The sequence below is a fragment of the Oncorhynchus mykiss genome, chromosome 3, assembly GCF_013265735.2.
Source record: "Oncorhynchus mykiss isolate Arlee chromosome 3, USDA_OmykA_1.1, whole genome shotgun sequence".
NCBI lineage: Eukaryota > Metazoa > Chordata > Actinopteri > Salmoniformes > Salmonidae > Oncorhynchus > Oncorhynchus mykiss.
In genome coordinates, this window is record NC_048567.1 from 45,711,023 (window position 1) to 45,731,551 (window position 20,529).

The 20,529-nt window shown below is 44.2% G+C and overlaps 1 protein-coding gene across 3 annotated transcripts in view; it reads left to right on the plus strand.

Annotated features, from left to right (window-relative positions):
- Positions 1–15,214: 15,214 nt before the first annotated feature.
- asic4a (acid-sensing (proton-gated) ion channel family member 4a) overlaps positions 15,215–20,529 on the plus strand; it is a 97,065-nt gene continuing 91,750 nt past the window's right edge. For 2 of the 3 annotated variants that reach the window (XM_021596999.2, XM_036974276.1), the window contains exon 1: positions 15,215–16,217. In XM_021596999.2, coding sequence (XP_021452674.1) covers positions 15,642–16,217 — 576 coding nt within the window. In that variant the 5' untranslated portion in view covers positions 15,215–15,641. The remainder of the gene's footprint in view (positions 16,218–20,529) is intronic. The other variant, XM_021596998.2, reaches the window with a different exon arrangement.

A 20,529-nucleotide genomic window follows, 5' to 3' on the forward strand; every position in this document is an offset into this window, starting at 1 on the left:
CCCTGGCTGATCCATCCATGCTCCCCTTGTACCTCCTTTAGCTATCCAATCACTCCCCAATGCTAATGAGCAGCTTAGGTGCCCGCTCTCCTGTCTCTCAGATATCATGGCTGGAGACGGGCTCATTGATTGGAGTAGATTGATCAGGCCAGAGATGATACAGCAACATTACGTGATTTATTCTGCCTCTAATACCCGGTGTCAGGGCCTCTCCCTAAGGATGCTGTTCTTCAAGCATGTTGTTCTTTCATCGTCGGGAGGATCAGAACCTCTTTACAGAATGCAACCTCAACTTTTCTTGCAGGATGTGGCTGCGACACTCTTCACTTAGCGGGGAGCCCGGGCTGTTTTGATGAATTTTTACACCGTCTCGAAATTGTCGTCATTTATATTTAATAAGTTGTTGTTCTAGGACTGTTTTTTTCTTCTTCTCCCTTTCTCTTACACCGAACAGCCGTTTGTTTGTCTTGCATTCGGTAGTTGCTATGTTAAGGCAATTTAATGAGCTGTTTCCCCACCTCTGAAAGCCAAGACGGCACAAACAAACACAATGATTCTACCTCTCAAAATAACTGGATTAGCGATAAGATCCAGCCAGAGAGACAGTTTTCAACTTTTAACTCTCTTCCCACCACCACCACCACCCTCCCCCAAAACAGAACAGAATCATTATCATCGTCACTGACTCTCTGTTGTGTGAAATCCTAGTGAGCCTCACAGGGCTGGAGTGAGTTTTCACAGACTCTACCGAGGCGTGCGTGGTGGTGAGGTACACAGCTGGCGGCAGAACATGCCCTGTTGTTGTTTGGGCTGGAGGGCAGGTGAGGCTCTGTCAGAGCAGGGGAAAGATTGGGAGTGTGATGCCCGTCTTGTTTGTAATGCTGATGGGGAGGGGAAGAGGGTCAGCGGTCCCTCCCAGGCTTCCCTCCACATCCCATCTGTCCTGCACTGACAGCCTGTGAGCCCAATAACAAGTCAGCATCTGTCCTCTAATGAGGCTTCCCGCTCTGCATCAAGACATCAAACACAAACATATAGATAATCAAGGCAGGGGGAGAGGTGTCCCATGTGAAATATAGCCGTATCAGTCCACTTAATCACAATGTCTCCAAGTACAAAGTAAGCAATTATCGCAAGATGGCTCGGAGCGCCTTGCTATTCATTTTACAACACACACAACTTGGCTTTATCAGTGTAAACTTTGTTTTGTAAACCCCCCCCAAAAAAATCTTTCATTTGTAAATCTGTTCCCCCCCTCACATTTATCATGTTTTTCCTCCTACTGTCTTCTGTCATCCATTGTTTTCAACTGGACTGTTATTCTGTGTGTCGGATGCAAACGTATCAGGTTCAGTCAGTCAATGTTCTCCCCTGGCATTACAGGCCATCGCTATTTTGGCCGGCCTCCACAGAAAACCTGACACTCCCATGAACTCTCGAAGAGGGAGAGGGATTTTTATTAAGAAGCTCTTAAAAAGAAAGTGCATGTATTATTTACAAAAAGCCATGTGTTGTAGAAATTGCGCATGAATGATTTCTGTGAAAGGAGATTCAGCCTGTGACATTTAGCTTTTGTTCCACTTGCTTATGGGAGAGAGTGCCTTTCTTTCTTCTTCTTGGGGGAAGGGTGTGGGGAGGGGAAAGGGTGAGGACACAAAAATATCATACTGTTGGGAAGTTAGTCTGCTCTACTCTGGCTGTGTCCTTCACTAACTGTAGATGCAGAGCTCTGCCATTTTGCTTGTCAATACTTGAAAACCCTGCATATTGTCAATAACCTCTGTTTTCTTTATTTGAGGATTTGTCAATAATGTTGCATTTGTTAGCCTCGGTCTATTTTTAGTTCCCTTAAAGAATAGTAGTCTTTCATCTGAACTGTGGCTGAGAGCAGCTGATTGGCAGCAATACACTACCAGGGGACTAATATACTGTGGTCCTCAACATTCTCTGTGAGAGCACTACTCGGAAGGGATGTGCACTTTCCGTGATCTCTCCCCATGTTATTCACATATCTATGGATTTTATGGACTGAAACATTGAAGACATACAGTACCGTTCAAAAGTTTGGGGTCACTTAGAAGTGTCCTTGTTTTTGAAAGAAAAGCACCTTCTCTGTCCATTAAAATCACATCAAATTGATCAGAAATACAGTGTAGACATTGTTAATGTTGTACATTTTTATTTGACCTTTATTTAAGTAGGTAAGTCAGTTAAGAACAAATTCTTATTTTCAATGACGGCCTAGGAACAGCGGGTTAACTGCCTTGTTCAGGTGCTGAACGACAGATTTTTACCTTTTCAGCTGGGGGAATCAATCTTGCAACCGTTTGGTTACTAGTCCAACGCTCTAACCACTAGGCTACCTGCCGCCTATTGTAGCTGGAAAAGGCTGATTTTACATAGGCGTACTGAGGCCCATTATCAGCAACCATCACTCCTGTGTTCCAATGGCACGTTGTGTTAGCTAATCCAAGTTTATAATTTTAAAAGGCTAATTGATCATTAGATAACCCTTTTGCAATTATGTTAGCCCAGCTGAAAATTGTTGTCCTGATTAAAGAAGCAATAAAACTGGCCTTCTTTATACTAGTAGAGTATCTGGAGCATCAGCATTTATGTGTTCGATTACAGGCACAAAATGGGCAGAAACAAAGACCTTTCTTCTGAAACCCAGTCAGTCTATTCTTGCTCTGAGAAGTGAAGGCTATTCCATGCGAGAAATTGGCAAGAAACTGAAGATCTCATACATCGCTGTGTACTACTCCCTTCACAGAACAGCACAAACTGGCTCTAACTAAAATAAAAAGAGGAGTGGGAGGCGCCGATGCACAACTGAGCGAGAGGACAAGTACATTCGAGTGTCTAGTTTGAGAAACAGACGCCTCACAAGTCCTCAACTGGCAGCTTCATTAAATAGTACAAGCAAAACACCAGTTTCAATGTCAACAGTGAAGAGGCGACTCCGGGATGCTGGCCTTCTAGGCAGAGTTGCAAAGAAAAAGCCATATCTCAGACTTGCCAATAAAATGAAAAGATTAAGATGGGCAAAAGAACACATGCAGAAAAAATTTAAAGATGCCATACCCTTTGGATGGCGCTTAATTGGAGCCAATTTCCTCCTACAACAGGACAATGATCCAACGTACAGCTCCAAACTATGCAAGAACTATTTAGGGAAGAAGCAGTCAGCTGTTATTCTGTCTATAATGGAGTGGCCAGCACAGTCACCGGTCACCGGATCTGAACCCTATTGAGCTGTTGTGGGAGCAGTTTCAGATAAGTAAGAAGTGCCCATCAAGCCAATTCAACTTGTGAGGGGTACTTCAGGAAGCATGGGGTGAAATCTCTTCAGTTTACATCAATAAATTGACGACTGGAATACCAAAGGTCTGCAAGGCTGTAATTGCTGCAAATGGAGGATTCTTTGACGAAAGCAAAGGTTGAAGGACACAGAAAAAAAATATATTAAAAATCATTATTTATGACCTTGTCAACGTCTTGACTATATTTCCTGTTCATTTTGCAACTCATTTCATGTATGTATTCATGGAAAACAAGGACATTTCTAAGTACCCCAAACTTTTGAACAGTAGTGTACATGAGTAAGACATTGTGCATTTTTAAATAAAGCAGTGTACTGCTTCTTGAATAAAAATGATCCTCGGGGCTCTGAAAATAATCAGTGAACCTTGAGCTTTCTGCTCATGTGTGCAGAGCATGTCAATTCCTCAGTCCACTGCGTTGGCTACACTCTTTCTTTTTCTCCCTTGGGCAATGGGCTCCATTCATACATACAGCAAAATGAGTATCCATATGGTCCTTCAGTAGATAGTCTAACCTTAATAATGAGAGCTCTCACTAGGCCCTGGCACTTTGGACTTTCATGTAGTATTAGACCATGGGAGCAGGATTTGTGCTGGCCAAGGCTGAACTATGCGACTGATCCGTACCGTGTCCAATCTCAGCATAAATGGGGGGGAAAGTCTGGTGTGTGGCTTTCAATGTCATACCAGTTATTTTAGCAATTTCAGGGGAATTAAAAGAAAAAAAAAGTCTCAATCTGTAATGAATTGTGAACCGGATGTAAAGCCGAAATTCCAATTCTATACTTAGCAGCAAGGTTGGCCTCAGTACATATATCAGGGCAACATGTTAATACATTCACTGCAGGGTTTTTATTTGATTTGAATCCCCAGCAGTATCTACTGTTCCTGGGGTCCACAAAAACACACAAAACATGACGTATAACAAAACACTGATACACTGCTAGACAAAGACAGTCACAGAAATATAAAATACAACGATATACAAACAATACAACAAAATCATGTGTTAGTGTGTCTGTCTGTGTGTGTCCCCTCCCGCTGTTCCATTATTACCTGGTGTAATAATATTACCTCTTTTATTTTTTTATTTTTTTTTACCCATTTTTCTCCCCAATTTCGGGATATCCAATTGATAGTTACAGTCTTGTCCCTTCTCTGCAACTCCCGTACGGACTCGGGAGAGGCAAAGGTTGAGAGCCATTCGTCCTCCGAAACATGACCCCGCCAAGCCACACTGCTTCTTGACACAATACTCGCTTAACCCGGAAGCCAGCTGTACCATTGTGTTGGAGGAAACTCCGTACAACTGGCAACAGGGTCAGGGTGCACTGCGCCCGGCCCGCCACAGGAGTCGCTAGAGCGCGATGGGACAAGGATATCCCAGCCGGCCTCATGGGTCTCCCGGTCTCGGGACAGCTGCGACACAGCCCGCGATTGAACCCGGATCTGTGGCAACGCCTCAAGCACTGCGACGCATGACGTAATCTCTCAAATAAAATAAAAACTAGCAGGCTAGCGTGAGAAAAAAATCCCCACAACGATCCGTCGGTTTAAACTAGAGATGTCCGTCGTTTTTTGTTGTTGCAATGGATGCGTCTCAATACGGCGCCTCCACCAAGGTTCCACATCTGCAGCTTCTGTGAAAGGTGGCAGAGCTAGAGCAGCGTTTGTCAGACCATGAGGCATCATGAAAATGTTTGTTTTTTTCTCACGAAACCATCTGTAGCGTGTGAACAGTTTGGCATACAAACTACACTGCTCCAAAAAATCAAGGGAACACTTAAACAACACAATGTAACTCCAAGTCAATCACACTTCTGTGAAATCAAACTGTCCACTTAGGAAGCAACACTGATTGACAATACATTTCACATGCTGTTGTGCAAATGGAATAGACAACAGGTGGAAATTATAGGCAATTAGCAAGACACCCCCAATAAAGGAGTGGTTCTGCAGTCTGTGACCACAGACCACTTCTCAGTTCCTATGCTTCCTGGCTGATGTTTTGGTAAATTTTGAATGCTGGCGGTGCTTTCACTCTAGTGGTAGCATGAGACGGAGTCTACAACCCACACAAGTGGCTCAAGTAGTGCAGCTCATCCAAGATGGCACATCAATGCGAGCTGTGGCAAGAAGGTTTGCTGTGTCTGTCAGCGTAGTGTCCAGAGCATGGAGGCGCTACCAGGAGACAGGCCAGTACATCAGGAGACGTGGAGGAGGCCATAGGAGGGCAACAACCCAGCGGCAGGACCGCTACCTCCGCCTTTGTGCAAGGAGGAGCACTGCCAGAGCCCTGCAAAATGACCTCCAGCAGGCCACAAATGTGCATGTGTCTGCTCAAACAGTCAGAAACAGACTCCATGAGGGTGGTATGAGGGCTCGACGTCCACAGGTGGGGGTTGTGCTTACAGCCCAACACCGTGCAGGACGTTTGGCATTTGCCAGAGAACACCAATATTGGCAAATTCGCCACTGGCGCCCTGTGCTCTTCACAGATGAAAGCAGGTTCACACTGAGCACATGTGACAGACGTGACAGTCTGGAGACGCCGTGGAGAACGTTCTGCTGCCTGCAACATCCTCCAGCATGACCGGTTTGATGGTGGGTCAGTCATGGTGTGGGGTGGCATTTCTTTGGGGGGCAGCACAGCCCTCCATGTGCTCGCCAGAGGTAGCCTGACTGCCATTAGGTACCGAGATGAGATCCTCAGACCCCTTGTGAGACCATATGCTGGTGCGGTTGGCCCTGGGCTCCTCCTAATGCAAGACAATGCTAGACCTCATGTGGCTGGAGTGTGTCAGCAGTTCCTGCAAGAGGAAGGCATTGATGCTATGGACTGGCTCGCCCGTTCCCCAGACCTGAATCCAATTGAGCACATCTGGGACATCATGTCTCGCTCCATCCACCAACGCCACATTGCACCACAGACTGTCCAGGAGTTGGCGGGTGCTTTAGTCCAGGTCTGGGAGGAGATCCCTCAGGACACCATCCGCCACCTCATCAGGAGCATGCCCAGGCGTTGTAGGGAGGTCATACAGGCACGTAGAGGCCACACACACTACTGAGCCTCATTTTGACTTGTTTTAAGGACATTACATCAAAGTCAGCCAGGATCAGCCTGTAGTGTGGTTTTCCACTTTAATTTTGAGTGTGACTCCAAATCCAGACCTCTATCGGTTGATAAATTTGATTTCCATTGATAATTTTTGTGTGATTTTGTTGTCAGCACTTTCAACTATGTAAAGAAAAACGTATTTAATAAGAATATTTCATTCATTCAGATCTAGGATGTGTTATTTTAGTGTTCCTTTTATTTTTTTGAGCAGTGTATTATGACCCCTCTATGGAAAGATGAGACGTTTTGCTACGAGCCCCCACAAGCGTCTTGGGACTCGGCAGATCAGCTGTACTGACAACTTCTGTCTGTAGCGTCGAAACAGTTTGGGCTCCAAACAGGTACATGTCGGTTGTTTTGCTCTAGGACAACCACAAGCCTCACAAGACTTGTCTGAAGGTTCCCCAGTACCAGTTTAAAAAGTTTATGGAAGGATATATGGAGGTGTAAAATACATGTACAATATATATATATATATATCATTTCCTGATCTTTCTTATAACTCTCAGATATAGGACAGACACTTCAGTTATTTTGACAAATCAGATCAGCTCTAAAAAAGATCGGACGTGAAAAGATCTGACGTGATTTGTCAAAAGACCAATTAGTGGGAAAATTATCAGAATTGGGCTGTATGTGTAAACACAGCTTTAGGGACATATTTTTGTTGTTATTGTTATCTTACCTTAATTTTACACTTAAATATCCCAAACTGGGATCTATGCTATTTATTACTTAATTTTTTTATTTTTTATATCAACACATCCTTCCATTTCTCTCAGTCCCCTATCCTCAAATGAGGAAAACCAACTAGAAATACAATATTGTTTTGCTTAAATGTAAATCTGACATTTCCCTGGTCGGTTTCAGGCAGTTGGATTGTCTGTTTGGTGCAGATAAACACCTTTGTTACTACTTGTTACCTCACCTGCATCCAATGAACATTTTTTAACAACTGTCAGAGAATTAATACCTCTCTATCAACAATTACATAGCCTCAGAGTCTCAAAGTTCATTTGCTTGTGTAGCAGCAAGGCTGGCTAGGGTCTGTCAGAATGTCAAACTTCCTATCTCATAGTTGCACTCTTGGGAATGAATAGATATGCCTGTGTGGAAAACATTCACCCCAAGGAACAATTCTTTCAGCAGAGATAAAATAAAATATATTTCTTCCCAAGATAAATCAAAAATATATTGAACAGCAAAACTGAAGCGCAACATTCTGGATTTATTATGTAGCACAAAACTGAAAAGTGAAGATAATTCTCCAGTTCCATGCTGAACAGAGATATGAACGCAACATTCAACAATTTTTAAGATTTTGCTGGGTTACAGTTCATATAAGGAAATCAGTAAATTTAAATGTATTCATTAGGCCCTAATCTATGGCTTTCACATGACTGGGAATATATAAATGCATCTGTTGGTAAGAGATTCCATTAAAAAAAGGTAGAGGTGTGAATCAGAAAACCAGTCAGTATCTGGTGTGATGACCACTTGCCTCATGCAGCGTGACACATCTCCTTTGCATAGAGTTAATCAGGCTGTTGATTGTGGCCTGTGGAATGTTGTCCCACTCTTCTTCAATGGCTGTGTGAAGTTGCTGGATATTGGTGGGAACTGGGACACGTTGTCATACACATCGATCCAGAGCATCCCAAACATGCTTGATGGGTTACATGTCTTTGTATGCAGGCAATGGAGGAACTGGGACATTTTCAGCATCCAGGAAGTGTGCACAGATCCTTGCGACATGGGGCCGTGCGTTTTCATTCTGAAACATGAGGTGATGGCGGTGGATGAACGGCACGAAAATGGGCCTCATGATCTCGTCACGGTATATCTGTGCATTCAAATTGCCATCGATAAAATGCAATTGTGTTTGTTGTCTGTAGATTATGACTGTCCATACCCTAACCCCACCACCACCATGGGACACTCTGTTCACAACGTTGACCTCAGCAAACCGTTCGCCCACACGATGCCATACACGCTGTTTTCCACCTGTAGATGGGCTTCCTGGAGACAGTTTTTGACAGTTTATGCAGACATTCTTCGGTTGTGCATGCCCACAGTTTCATCAGCTGTCTGGGTGGACAACTTCTTTGCTCGCATTGAGGACAATACAGTGCCACCGACATGGCCCGCTACCAAAACCTGCGGGCTCTCCTTCACTGCAGCCAACGTAAGTAAAACATTTAAATGTGTTAACCCTCGCAAGGCTGCCGGCCCAGACGGCAACCCCCGCCGCATCCTCAGAGCATGCGCAGACCTGCTGGCTGGTGTGTTTACAGACATATTCAATCAATCCTTATCCCAGTCTGCTGTTCCCACATGCTTCAAGAGGGCCACCATTGTTCCTGTTCCCAAGAAAGCTAAGGTAACAGAGTTAAATGACTATCGCCCCTTAGCACTCACTTCCGTCATCATGGAGTGATTTGAGAGACTAGTCAAGGAGCATATCACCACCACCCTACCTGACACCCTAGAACCACTTCAATTTGTTTACCGCCCCAATAGGTCCACAGACGACGCAATCACAATCACACTGCACACTGCCATAACCCATCTGGACAAGAGGAATACCTATGTAAGAATGCTGCTCATCGACTACGGCTCAGCATTTAACACCATAGTACCCTCCAAACTCAACATTAAGCTCGAGAACCTGGGTCTCGACCCCGCCCTGTGCAACTGGGTTCTGGACTTCCTGACGGGCCGCCCCCAGGTGGTGAGGGTAGGAAACAACATCTCCACCCCGCTGATCCTCAACACTGAGGCCCTACAAGGGTGCATTCTCAGCCCTCTCCTGTACTCCCTGTTCACCCATGACTGCATGGCCATGCACTTCTCCAACTCAATCATCAAGTTTGCCGACGACACTACAGTGGTAGGCTTGATTACCAACAACAACGACACTGCCTACTGGGAGGAGGTGAGGGCCCTCGGAGTGTGGTGTCAGGAAAACAACCTCATAATCAATGTCAACAAAACAAAGGAGATGATCGTGGACTTCAGGAAACAGCAGAGGGAGCAGCCCCCTATCCACATCGACGGGACAGTAGTGGAGAAGGTGGAAAGTTTTAAGTTCCTCGGCGTACACATCACGGACAAACTGAAATGGTCCACCCACACAGACAGTGCCTCTTCAACCTCAGGAGGCTGAAGAAATGTGGCTTGTCACCAAAAACACTCACAAACTTTTACAGATGCACAATTGAGAGAATCTTGTCTGGCTGTACCACCGCCTGGTATGGTAACTGCCCTGCCCACAACCGCAAGGCTCTCCAGAAGGTAGTGAGGTCTGCACAACGCATCACCGGTGGCAAACTACCTGCCCTCCAGGACACCTACACCACCCGATGTCACAGGAAGGCCAAAAAGATAATCAAGGACAACAGGTGCATCAAAGCTGGGACCGAGAGACTGAAAAACAGCTTCTACCTCAAGGCCATCAGACTGTTAAACAGCCATCACTAAAATTGAGTGGCTGCTGCCAACATACTGACTCAAATCTCTAGCCACTTTAATAATTAAAAATTGGATGTAATAAATGTATCACTAGCCACTTTAAACAATGGCACTTTATATAATGTTTACATACCCTACTTTACTCATCTCATATGTATATACTGTACTCTATACCATCTACTGCATCTTGCCTATGCCGTTCGGCCATCGCTCATCCATATATTTTTATGTACATATTCTTATTCATTCCTCTACACTTGTGTGTAAAAGGTAGTTTTTGTGAAATTGTTAGATTACTTGTTATATATTACTGCATGGTTGGAACTAGAGGCACAGCATTTCGCTACACTCGCATTAACATCTGCTAACCATGTGAATGTGACAAATAAAATTTTGTTTGATTTGGATGGTCTCAGATGATCCAGCAGGTGAAGAAGTCAGATGTTGAGGTCCTGGGCTGGCATGGTTACACGTGGTCTGAGTTTGTGTGGCCGGTTAGATGCACTGCCAAATTCTCAAAAATTACTTTGGAGGCAGCTTATGGTTGATCAATTAACATTCAATTCTCTGGCAACTGGTCTGGTGGACATTCCTGCAGTCAGCATGCCAATTGCACGCTCCCTCAAAGCTTGAGACATCTGTGGCATTGAGTTGTGTGACAAAACTGCACATTTTAGAGTGGCCTTTTATTGTCACCAACACAAGGTGCACCTGTGTAATGATCATGCTATTTAATTAGTTTCTTGACATGCTACACCTGTCAGGTGTATGGATTATCTTGGCAAAGGAGAAATGCTCACAAACAGGGATGTAAACAAATTTGTGCACAACATTTTAGATACATAAGCTCTTTGTGCGTATGGAACATTTCTGGGATGTTTTATTTCAGCTCATGAAACATGCGACTAACACTCTACATGTTGTGTTCATATTTTTGTTCAGTGTACTTACATGTTGTTGATTTTGTATGTTGCATATGTAACAGTATAAGTTTAAACCGTCCCCTCGCCCATACCCGGGCGCGAACCAGGGACCCTCGGCACACATCAACAACAGTCACCCACGAAGCATCGTTACCCATCACTCCACAAAAGCCGCGGCCCTTGCAGAGCAAGGGGAACTACAACTTCAAGGTCTCAGAGCAAGTGACGTCACCGATTGAAACGCTATTTAGCGCACACTGCTAACTAAGCTAGCCGTTTCACTCACCCCCCTTTTGACCTCCTCCTTTTTTCCGCAGCAACCAGTGATCCGGGTCATGGCACCAATGTAACAGTGTAAGTTTAAACCGTCCCCTCGCCCATACCCGGGCGCGAACCAGGGACCCTCGGCACACATCAACAACAGTCACCCACGAAGCATCGCTCCACAAAAGCCGCAGCCCTTGCAGAGCAAGGGGAACTACTACTTCATGGTCTCAGAGCAAGTGACGTCACCGATTGAAACGCTATTTAGCGCACACTGCTAACTAAGCTAGCCGTTTCACATCCGTCACACATACAGTATCAAGTAATCCCTTCCATCACTATAGTTTTTTAAATGGACAAAGGTGTTGAACAGCCTGAAGCCAACGAGTGACATTTGCTCGGCTGCTGCTACCAAAATATGATATTAAATGTAATATGATTTTTACCAGGGCTGAGAATTGCCAGGAACCTCACGATACCATCTTATCATGATACTTAAGTGCCGATGCGATATGTACTGTGATTCGTACGATTCTATAGGTATTGCGATTCGATACTGCAATTTGATTGATATTTGGTGTTCCAATCATATTGTTCACTTTATGTCTGCTGCAGAGAGCGCATGAGGAAATGGGTTTTGATCTGTCATGGAAATGAAAGAGCTGAAAACGTGTTGGCCCACTATTTAAAAAGTAGATGGAGAACAAGCTATAGAATGAAGAACACCGGAGTTTTGGGACATATACAGCTGACTAGCGCTAGCTCATGCAATCTAAAAATAATTATACTTGGAGTCAAAGAATCTATATAATATTGTCCAAAAATAATATTGTGATGTCTTAATGTGTAGATTTTTTTTAAATGTGTCTCTAGGGTTCACTCAGTCACTTCACTGGAGGTCTATTGAATCCTATCATCACAATATCTTTCTTTAAGATGTTATGATTTTTCTCCCCACGTCTTTGAAATACACCAACCAATCAGAAATACCCTATATTCCATGTGTGCTTTTTGCGTGAACAATGGCTGCTGAAAGGTTTGTCTTTTTTGCATCTCAACATAAAGAAGGGTATGACAAAAAGCACAAAAATGCTGAACTAAGGTACAACACACGGCAGGGAATTACCATGCTACTGGGAGTGGCAAGTGCTTCCTTTCACAGCTTATCAGTAGCACCATTTTCCTTTTCACTGGGATAAAAAGACTACAGCTACTAGCTGCTATCAAATACTAGAGCTACAGTACCGCTGGATGAGCCCATTCCTCATTTTTGAACTCTCAAAATATTTTAATAATTTGATAGAAACAGCAAAAAAAGTTGTTTATAATCTAGGCTCAACAAAAATGTCATTCAGCATGTAAAGGTCCCATGTTTAATGAGATGAAATGATCCCAAACATTTTACATATGCACAAAAAGCTTATTTCCCTAAAATGTTGTGCATGCTGACTGCAGGAATGTCCATCAGAGCTGTTGCCGGAGAATTTCATATTCAATTCTCTACCATAAGCCGCCTTCAACGTCGTTTTAGAGAATTTGGCAATAGCTCCAACCAGCCTCACAAACGCAGATCACGTGTAACCACTCCATCCCAGGACCTCCACATCCGGCTTCTTCACCTGCGGGATCGTCTGAGACCAGCCACCTGGACAGATGATGAAACTGTGGGTTTGCACAACCAAAGATTTTCTGCACAAACTGTGAGAAACAAGGAAACTCATCTGCGTGGTTGTCATCTTCACCAGGGTCTTGACCTGACTGCAGTTCGGCGTCGTAACCAACTACAGTGGGTAAATGCTCATCTTTGATGGCCACTGGCACGCTGGAGTAGTGTGGTCCTCACGGATGAATCACGTTTTCAACTGTACCGGGCATATGGCAGACAGCGTGTATATCGCCGTGTGGGTGAGCGGTTTGCTGATGTCAACGTTGTGAACAGAGTGCCCCATGGTGGTGGGTTGGTTATGGTATAGGCAGGCATAAGCTACAGACAACAAACGCAATTTAATTAAATCGATGGCAATTTCAATGCACAGAGATACTGTGATGAGATCCTGAGACCCGTTGTTCATCCGCTGCCATCACCTCATGTTTCAGCATGAAAATGCACAGCCCCATGTCGCAAGGATCTGTACACACTTCCTGGATGCTGAAAATGTCCAAGTTCTTCCATGACCTGCATACTCACCAGACATATCACCCATTGAGCATGTTAGGGATGCTCTGGATCAATGTGTGCGACAGCATGTTCCAGTTCCCGCAAATATCCGGCAACTTCGCACAGCCATTGAAGAGGAGTGGGGCGACATTCCACAGGCCACAATCGACAGCCTGATTCACTCTATGCAAAGGAGATGTGTTGGCTGCATGAGGCAAACGGTGGTCACACCAAATACTGACCGGTTTTCTGATCCACGCCCCTACTTTTTTTTTAAGGTATCTGTGACCAACAGATGCGTATCTATATTCCCAGTTGTGGAATCCATAGATTTGTGCATAGTTTCCTTGTATGAACTGTAACTCATTGACATCGTTTAAACTGTTGCGGTTTATATATTTGATCCGTTAGTGTACTGTGTTTTTTGGGTTGTAAAGATGAAATAAACCTGTCTTGGCTAAATGCAAATATAATTCCCTCCATTATGAGGAATTGTTGAATTTGCCAGATGTGGCTGCTATATTTTTTGTAGGCAGGAATGAGAGCTGTACCCCCTCCCCCGGGATGACGGTCTGCCCTGCCCAGCCCTGTGTGGCTGTTGTAAAGAACCTCAGCATCTTCTGGGTATCTCTCAACAAAATACTTCATGTACAGCAGACCTCACTGCCAGAAGCATGGTTAATCCATCTAAACATCATTACCACCAAGTTAATGTAATATTCCTTAGACACGGTGTCTCAATGTATCTGTGCGGAATTATGATCAAGGGTCCATCCCTTTCTGTTTGACGGAGTAAAAACCCTCGTTGAAGTGACTACCATGACATTGATCAAGGGAGAAGGGTCAAGGGTATGGCTTCAGCAGCTACTTGAGGGCACTTTGTCAGCTCTCACTGTGGATGGGAATTTCCTTGGCTTGCGCAAACTAAGCGTATATCGATTGTTCTTGTCTTTTCAATCAATATCTGCATTCTTGATCATTTCTTCTTTCTATAATTTGACAAGATTTCATGCTATTCGGTTATTAACTTTCAGAAGTCAAAAGTAAACTTTCCTGCTGTTTCCCAGTTTTATTTAGTCCCCCCAGTCTACATAGTGAGTGAGTAAGAAAGGGGAGGGTCAGCGGGAAATATCTATTTGATGAAGCTTTTAAAAGCCTCATTGCCCCAGTAGTTCCTGGTTCAATCTGTAATCATCCTATATCCTCTACCCTCTCACCATCTCCACTTGAGAGGACTTGGCACGTACTGTATGTTGAATGCGTTTTAAATTCATCTTCAAACATGCCTTTTTCCTCTAAAGGTCCCAGCCATGTGTGATGTGAATCACATGACTAATCCAATTTAAAGGGGAATAACATGCATTAGGGAGCCCACTTTGGTGCCTCCCATTCACATCATTTTGTTTGGCAATCTGATAATGGCCGTTAATAACATGAAGGCGCATACTGTCAAAGAGGAGGAGTGGGTGGAAATCCATACTTTATTTCAACATCTCCAGCGTCATCACGGTCCCAGATCAGAAGGCATCCCCGAATTCAAATTCTTGCTGGAGCCTGTGACTATGCCATTAATTCCTGATAAGAAAGGACCGTTGTACTGCCTTCCTTAATCTCTGACAGATGCTTCAGCCGGATCGATAGTCTTTCACTTTTTTTTTGTTCCAAAGAGGAGATTGATTGCTAGGAGTTGCCTGGTGCTCCTTTTCACTTCTCTCACTCCTCATCATTGTTCTAATTAGGCATTCTCTGGGGATCTGAGGAGGTGGGGGGGGGGGGGGGGGCATTAAAAACTAGTGACACCCTGCAATTCTCATAAAGCACCGGATGTTTGGCAGAACAACCTTCGACCCTAACTTATTACGGTCAAGGAGTAAGACCGTTTCAAACAAGTGGATTAAGCAGGAGCGGGCTGTGGGAAGCAGAGTGACGTACAACGGGGGAAGTTGCAGCCCGCGCCAGTGAGGAGGAAATAATCACAGTGTTCCCTTCTCATGAATTATTAAGTAGCCCCCTGCCTCTTTTAGCTTGACTCAAAATGCTGCATTTTCATCTGTGGGTCTGAAGCGGAGAGCAAGGGTGTTTTTTTTGACAGCTGTATTACTGCTGATAAGCAAGACTCTGCGAGATGATCAAGTACTGAGACACGCATCCAGAACAGCAGCACAGCAGCACTATTCACTACGAGCAGTGGCAGTCAGTAGCAGCAGCAGGAGCAGCAGCAGCACTAACAGCAGCAGCAGCAACAGCAACTCTCTCGTGCCTTTTTCTTCTTCTTTGTGGAGTTGTAATCTGTTCTGAGGACAACAGCCAGAGAAGACGGGACAAGTGGATCAGGGCTGACAGCTGTCATCAAAACAACCCCAAACGCAGAGCTGGCTGCCCACATGCCGATCGAATTTGTTTGCAAAATCAAATTTGCAGAGGAGGATGAGAAGCAGAAAGGCAAGCAGGATGGGGACAAGGAGAGCCTGATTGAGGAGAGCTGCTCACCTCCAGCTAAGGACCTGGTCGGCTTCGCCAACTCCAGCTCTCTCCACGGGATTAACCACATCTTTGTCTCGGGGCGCCTGGGCATTCGGCAGACCCTCTGGGCACTTGCCTTTTTGGCTTCTCTGGCACTCTTTCTGTACCAGGCGGCAAAGTGTGCCATCTCTTACCTGGAGCACCCTCACGTCACCGCTCTGAATGAGGAAGCGAGCCCTGAGATGGTCTTTCCCGCTGTGACCATCTGCAACATCAACCGCTTCCGCTTCTCCGCTCTCACCGACGCCGACATCTACCACCTGGCTAACCTCACAGGTCTACCACCAAAAAACCGGGATGGCCACAAGCCCACCGATTTGGACTATCCTGCGCCGGACATGCAGGACATCTTCAACCGGACAGGACATCAGCTGGACGAGATGCTGAAGAGCTGCAACTTCAGTGGACAGAACTGCTCTGCTGAGGACTTCTCTGTGGTAAGTTGAAAAGTTTCCCAAAGTAGCTGACATACCTGTGTCTTGTTCTGAGAAAGAACATTTCATTCCGGGTTCTTCTGAACTAAAAAAACATTACAGATACTGAAAACACAGGGCATTAGAAAAATAAGTACACATGTGTTTGGAAGTTAAATATTCTGCAATTTGATCAAAAACACGGATCCTTGGACACTTTTCTTGTTTTTGCAAAGCACCTGGAGGCATGAAAGATAATGTTGGAGTCGGCTATATACTTTAAAGGCAGTGTAATTTAAATTCTCTGTGTTTTAGTGTTACTTCAAGAGCCATGTGCTTTTTACTGGGAAAAGCTTAAATAAATAGGATTCAGAGCTCTGTGTCTCTGTTATCTTTCGTCATATACAGGGGAGCAACAGTTCTCTAATGATTTCCTAGCGTTTGAGAATGTAACGGCATGGAACAACGGCTCTGGCTGCTCTCAAGAGAAAAATGGTTTGCAACTGAGAGAGAACACGGCCACAAAATTACCTTTTAAAAGCTAACTTCTCTCTCCCTCACGCCCTCTCTCTCTTTCTCTGTCTGGGATTGTGGCTCCCTAGCTCTCACAGCTCTTGTACCTTTCAGGAGGGAAGGAGTAATGTTCCACCAATGTTGTATTTCAATCTCGCTGCTGTTAAGATGAAATATTTAGAGACAGACATGATTTTTGCATTAGCCAGATTGACTAAAAGGAATTAAACCATTTCCATAAGCTTCTCTCACATCCAGTCATGTCCTCTCTCTCTCTCTCTCTCTCTCTCTCTCTCTCTCTCTCTCTCTCTCTCTCTCTCTCTCTCTCTCTCTCTCTCTCTCTCTCTCTCTCTCTCTCTCTCTCTCTCTCTCTCTCTCTCTCTCTCTCTCTCTCTCTCTCTCTCTCTCTCTCTCTCTCTCTCTCTCTCTCTCTCTCTCTCTCTCTCTCTCTCTCTCTCTCTCTCTCTCTCTCTCTCTCTCTCTCTCTCTCTCTCTCTCTCTCTCTCTCTCTGTGTGTGTGTTGTGCATGTGTGTGTTGTGCACTATTTATTAAAGCCACAGTCCTGATAGGAGATGGATTTTTTTTCTCCCTCTCTCAAGGAGGAACAGGAATATGCAATTGCTTTAGTGATGATAAAGTACTGGTGTCAAGTGTTAATAGGGTCTGTTGAACATTGATATGCTCACCTTCCTGAGACCCAAGGATTCTCTCTTATCGTGGTATTACACCGTTTTAACCTTTGATATGCCAAGTTACGGACCAAGGAAATAATGACGTGTCCTCCCTGATTTCAGTGGCTGTTGCAATGTATAGGCAGCTTTTTCCTCTTCGTAGTATTTCTGATCCTAAAGAATCACTCACATAGACATTTTACTACCGACTGACATGTACATTTAGTAAGATTTTACATTTTACATTTTGACATGCCAAGGAAAATGCCATGCATCCTAGGGGTGCAAAAAGATGGGTAAAGATGGCAAAACACTGGCAGCTGTGGAGATGTGATTCCAACAGTTTGTTATGCACTCGGGTTCAAGCTACAGTATTTCTACACCAGCTGATGAGAACGTCCTCTGACACGTTGACAGTCACTTCTCGCGCGGTACATTAATTAGGGGAGGATCGCGACGTCCAGGAACGGGGCTGTCCCGTGTCAGCTGTTGAAACCTTGCTAGTTCTCTTGGGTGGGGAGTGACTTCAGCACAGATGTAAGATCCCATAGAAAGTTCCTTAAGTTGCTGTTCTTTCTCTGTATAGCTCTGTGGTCGGCATTTGGGGGGGGGGGGGGGGGGGGCTGTCAGTTAGATTTGTTACAGGCTTCCTACTTCTTCCACGCATGACATGTCATTTACTGCACCCCCAAGGGCAGCAGAACTTGGAGGGAGCGTCCGTGTGAGGAGCCAGTCAGCCTGGGTTGGGAGCTCTGAGTGAGGGCAGACAGGGATTGGATGTGAGGGATGTGCTCTAGCTAGCTAACAGATGTTAAGCCCAGCCACAGAGTTTCTTTCACATGGCATTTACTCCACTTTTCATGTGTGCGTGCCTCTGAGGTGCGTGGAGCAACAGAAGTGTGCACCACAGTAGCTAAGGCTGAATATTAAACTAACTCAATGGAAGCATGGTTATTACAGTTGAAATGCTATTAATCACAAGCACACTAATACACTAACACGCATGCACACGCACACGCACACACACACACACACACACACACACACACACACACACACACACACACACACACACACGTGCGCTCTCCATCTCTCTCTGTACACGCATTCATTCTTCTTCTTCTCATTGATTTGCATTTAGCGGGATTGCCTAGTTGCACAGCGTCGTGAGTGTCAGTGGATCGTTTGGAGGTCTCCAGATGTTTTGTTCCGGTAATGACTAAGATGGTGCTCAGGAGAAGAGTCTGATGAATAGTCTCATCACAAGGCCTTTGTCGTTTCGTTTTTTTTTTTACCTCAAGAAACATTCCGTCTGTCTTTATCCTTTTACTGCAGTCGGGTAAATCAGGGTCACGCACAAATCACCAGCAAATCTACTTTGAAACAAAAGTGTACTCAACTCACACACATGGTTATGGGCTAACCTGTGCCATGTCAGATATGGAGTTGAAATGTATTCAATTTTGAGTTTGCATCCCCATATTACACATTACAGTATATACATCAAAGAAGACTGAAATATAACAAAACCGTTTGACGTAGAAACATTGGATTTTCAGCGCAATTTTTTGAAATAATGTTGATTAATTATGAAACAATGAAAAATACGAATACATTCCACCCATGAAGCCACTAGGTCATTTGATTGCAGGAAAGAGATACTACCTTGAAACTGCCATTTTGTTTTGATCTTTTTCTACTGTTTTTAAGAAATGGTCTCTCACAACACTTGAATGGTCACAAGTTAGACACAAACACAACATTTTATTGAAAAATAAGTGTGTCACTGTGCGTCGGAATCGTGTGCTTTGAAAAGCAATAATTGGAAAGGGAAAAAGGAATTCAAACCATGCATTTGCGCTCGAGGCACTCAAGACCCTACCAAGATAGAGATACATAGCAATTTATTATACATTCTGGTGAAATGATTGTTGAAGGAAAATAGGCATAGTTCAAAACCTGTGTCTTTGTCATCCAAACACAGTAGCTCCATGGAACCGTATCGTCAGAAACACCTTGGATGAAAGTGGACTATCAAAGACCTGTTGTTATTTCTCAGAAGATTGATAGGTGTATTTTTAGGAGCGGTTCTTCTGCATTGAAAGGAAAAATGCAAAGAAAAAGGCAGCTACTAGCATAGTCGTATTGTTTTATTTGTACAGATACCCAATGTTAGCCATTCCCAGTCCATATTCAATTCACCAACCTGTTTTCCATAGAGGTCATGTTGTTTCATATTGAATCTAAGAATGTGTTGACTGGTCAACAAATAGAAAAACAAAAAGATGATCGATTTTAGGATGCGATCGTACATAATTATGCATCAAAATGATTTGTTTCCCTTCGATACCTTTGCTGATTGGTAGCATTGTTTGACTAGCATTTTCTGCCATTTTTTTATAATAAAAAAAGTCATATTATTGACTCAGATGAATTCATCAGCACCAGATAGAGCTAACTCAACATGCCTTGACGCTTTGTTGTTCATTTTTGTAACCTCAGGATAATTGTTCATTCATTGTGTGGCGCTATCGTGTGGATCTGGCAGAGAGCCTTTGGCTTTTTAAACAGGATATTTTGCATTTGTTTGCTCTCTGTCGGCTCTGTTTGCAGCTGCATTATCAGATTTATCTCTCAGCCAGGACAGAACCCTTCTGCATATGTTCACGGGGTTAACTAAGTGGCGTTGGACTTGTAATGGTGTGCAGCAACCTATGAAACCTGGGTTAACGCAGTCGCCATTAAAGGTCCCCCGTCTGCAGTTTGTCATTCCTGCGTGTTAAGTCTATGTTGAGTGGCTGCTGTGTTTTAGTAGACAATAAAAAATGTAACGACGTGAACCTGAATGGTTGACTATTCTTGATCTCCACCTCATCTATTTTGATCATATTCTAAGGGTTGGAACAAGGATGATTCAAATCAATAGTATGCAGAAGTGTTCGGCAAGCATGTAATGGTGATGCTGTTGTTGATCCTTACCGAGGCTGACAACTGCCTAACTTGAGATCTGGGGGCTTTGTTCACACGAGCTCCAGTGAATTTCCTATAGGCAAAAACTCCCAGTCAACAACAAAAGGCACTCTCTAGATCTGATTCCTTTGTGTCGTCCTGTGAGAAGTTTTCCCATGAACAGGTGCTCTGTGTTGTGTCT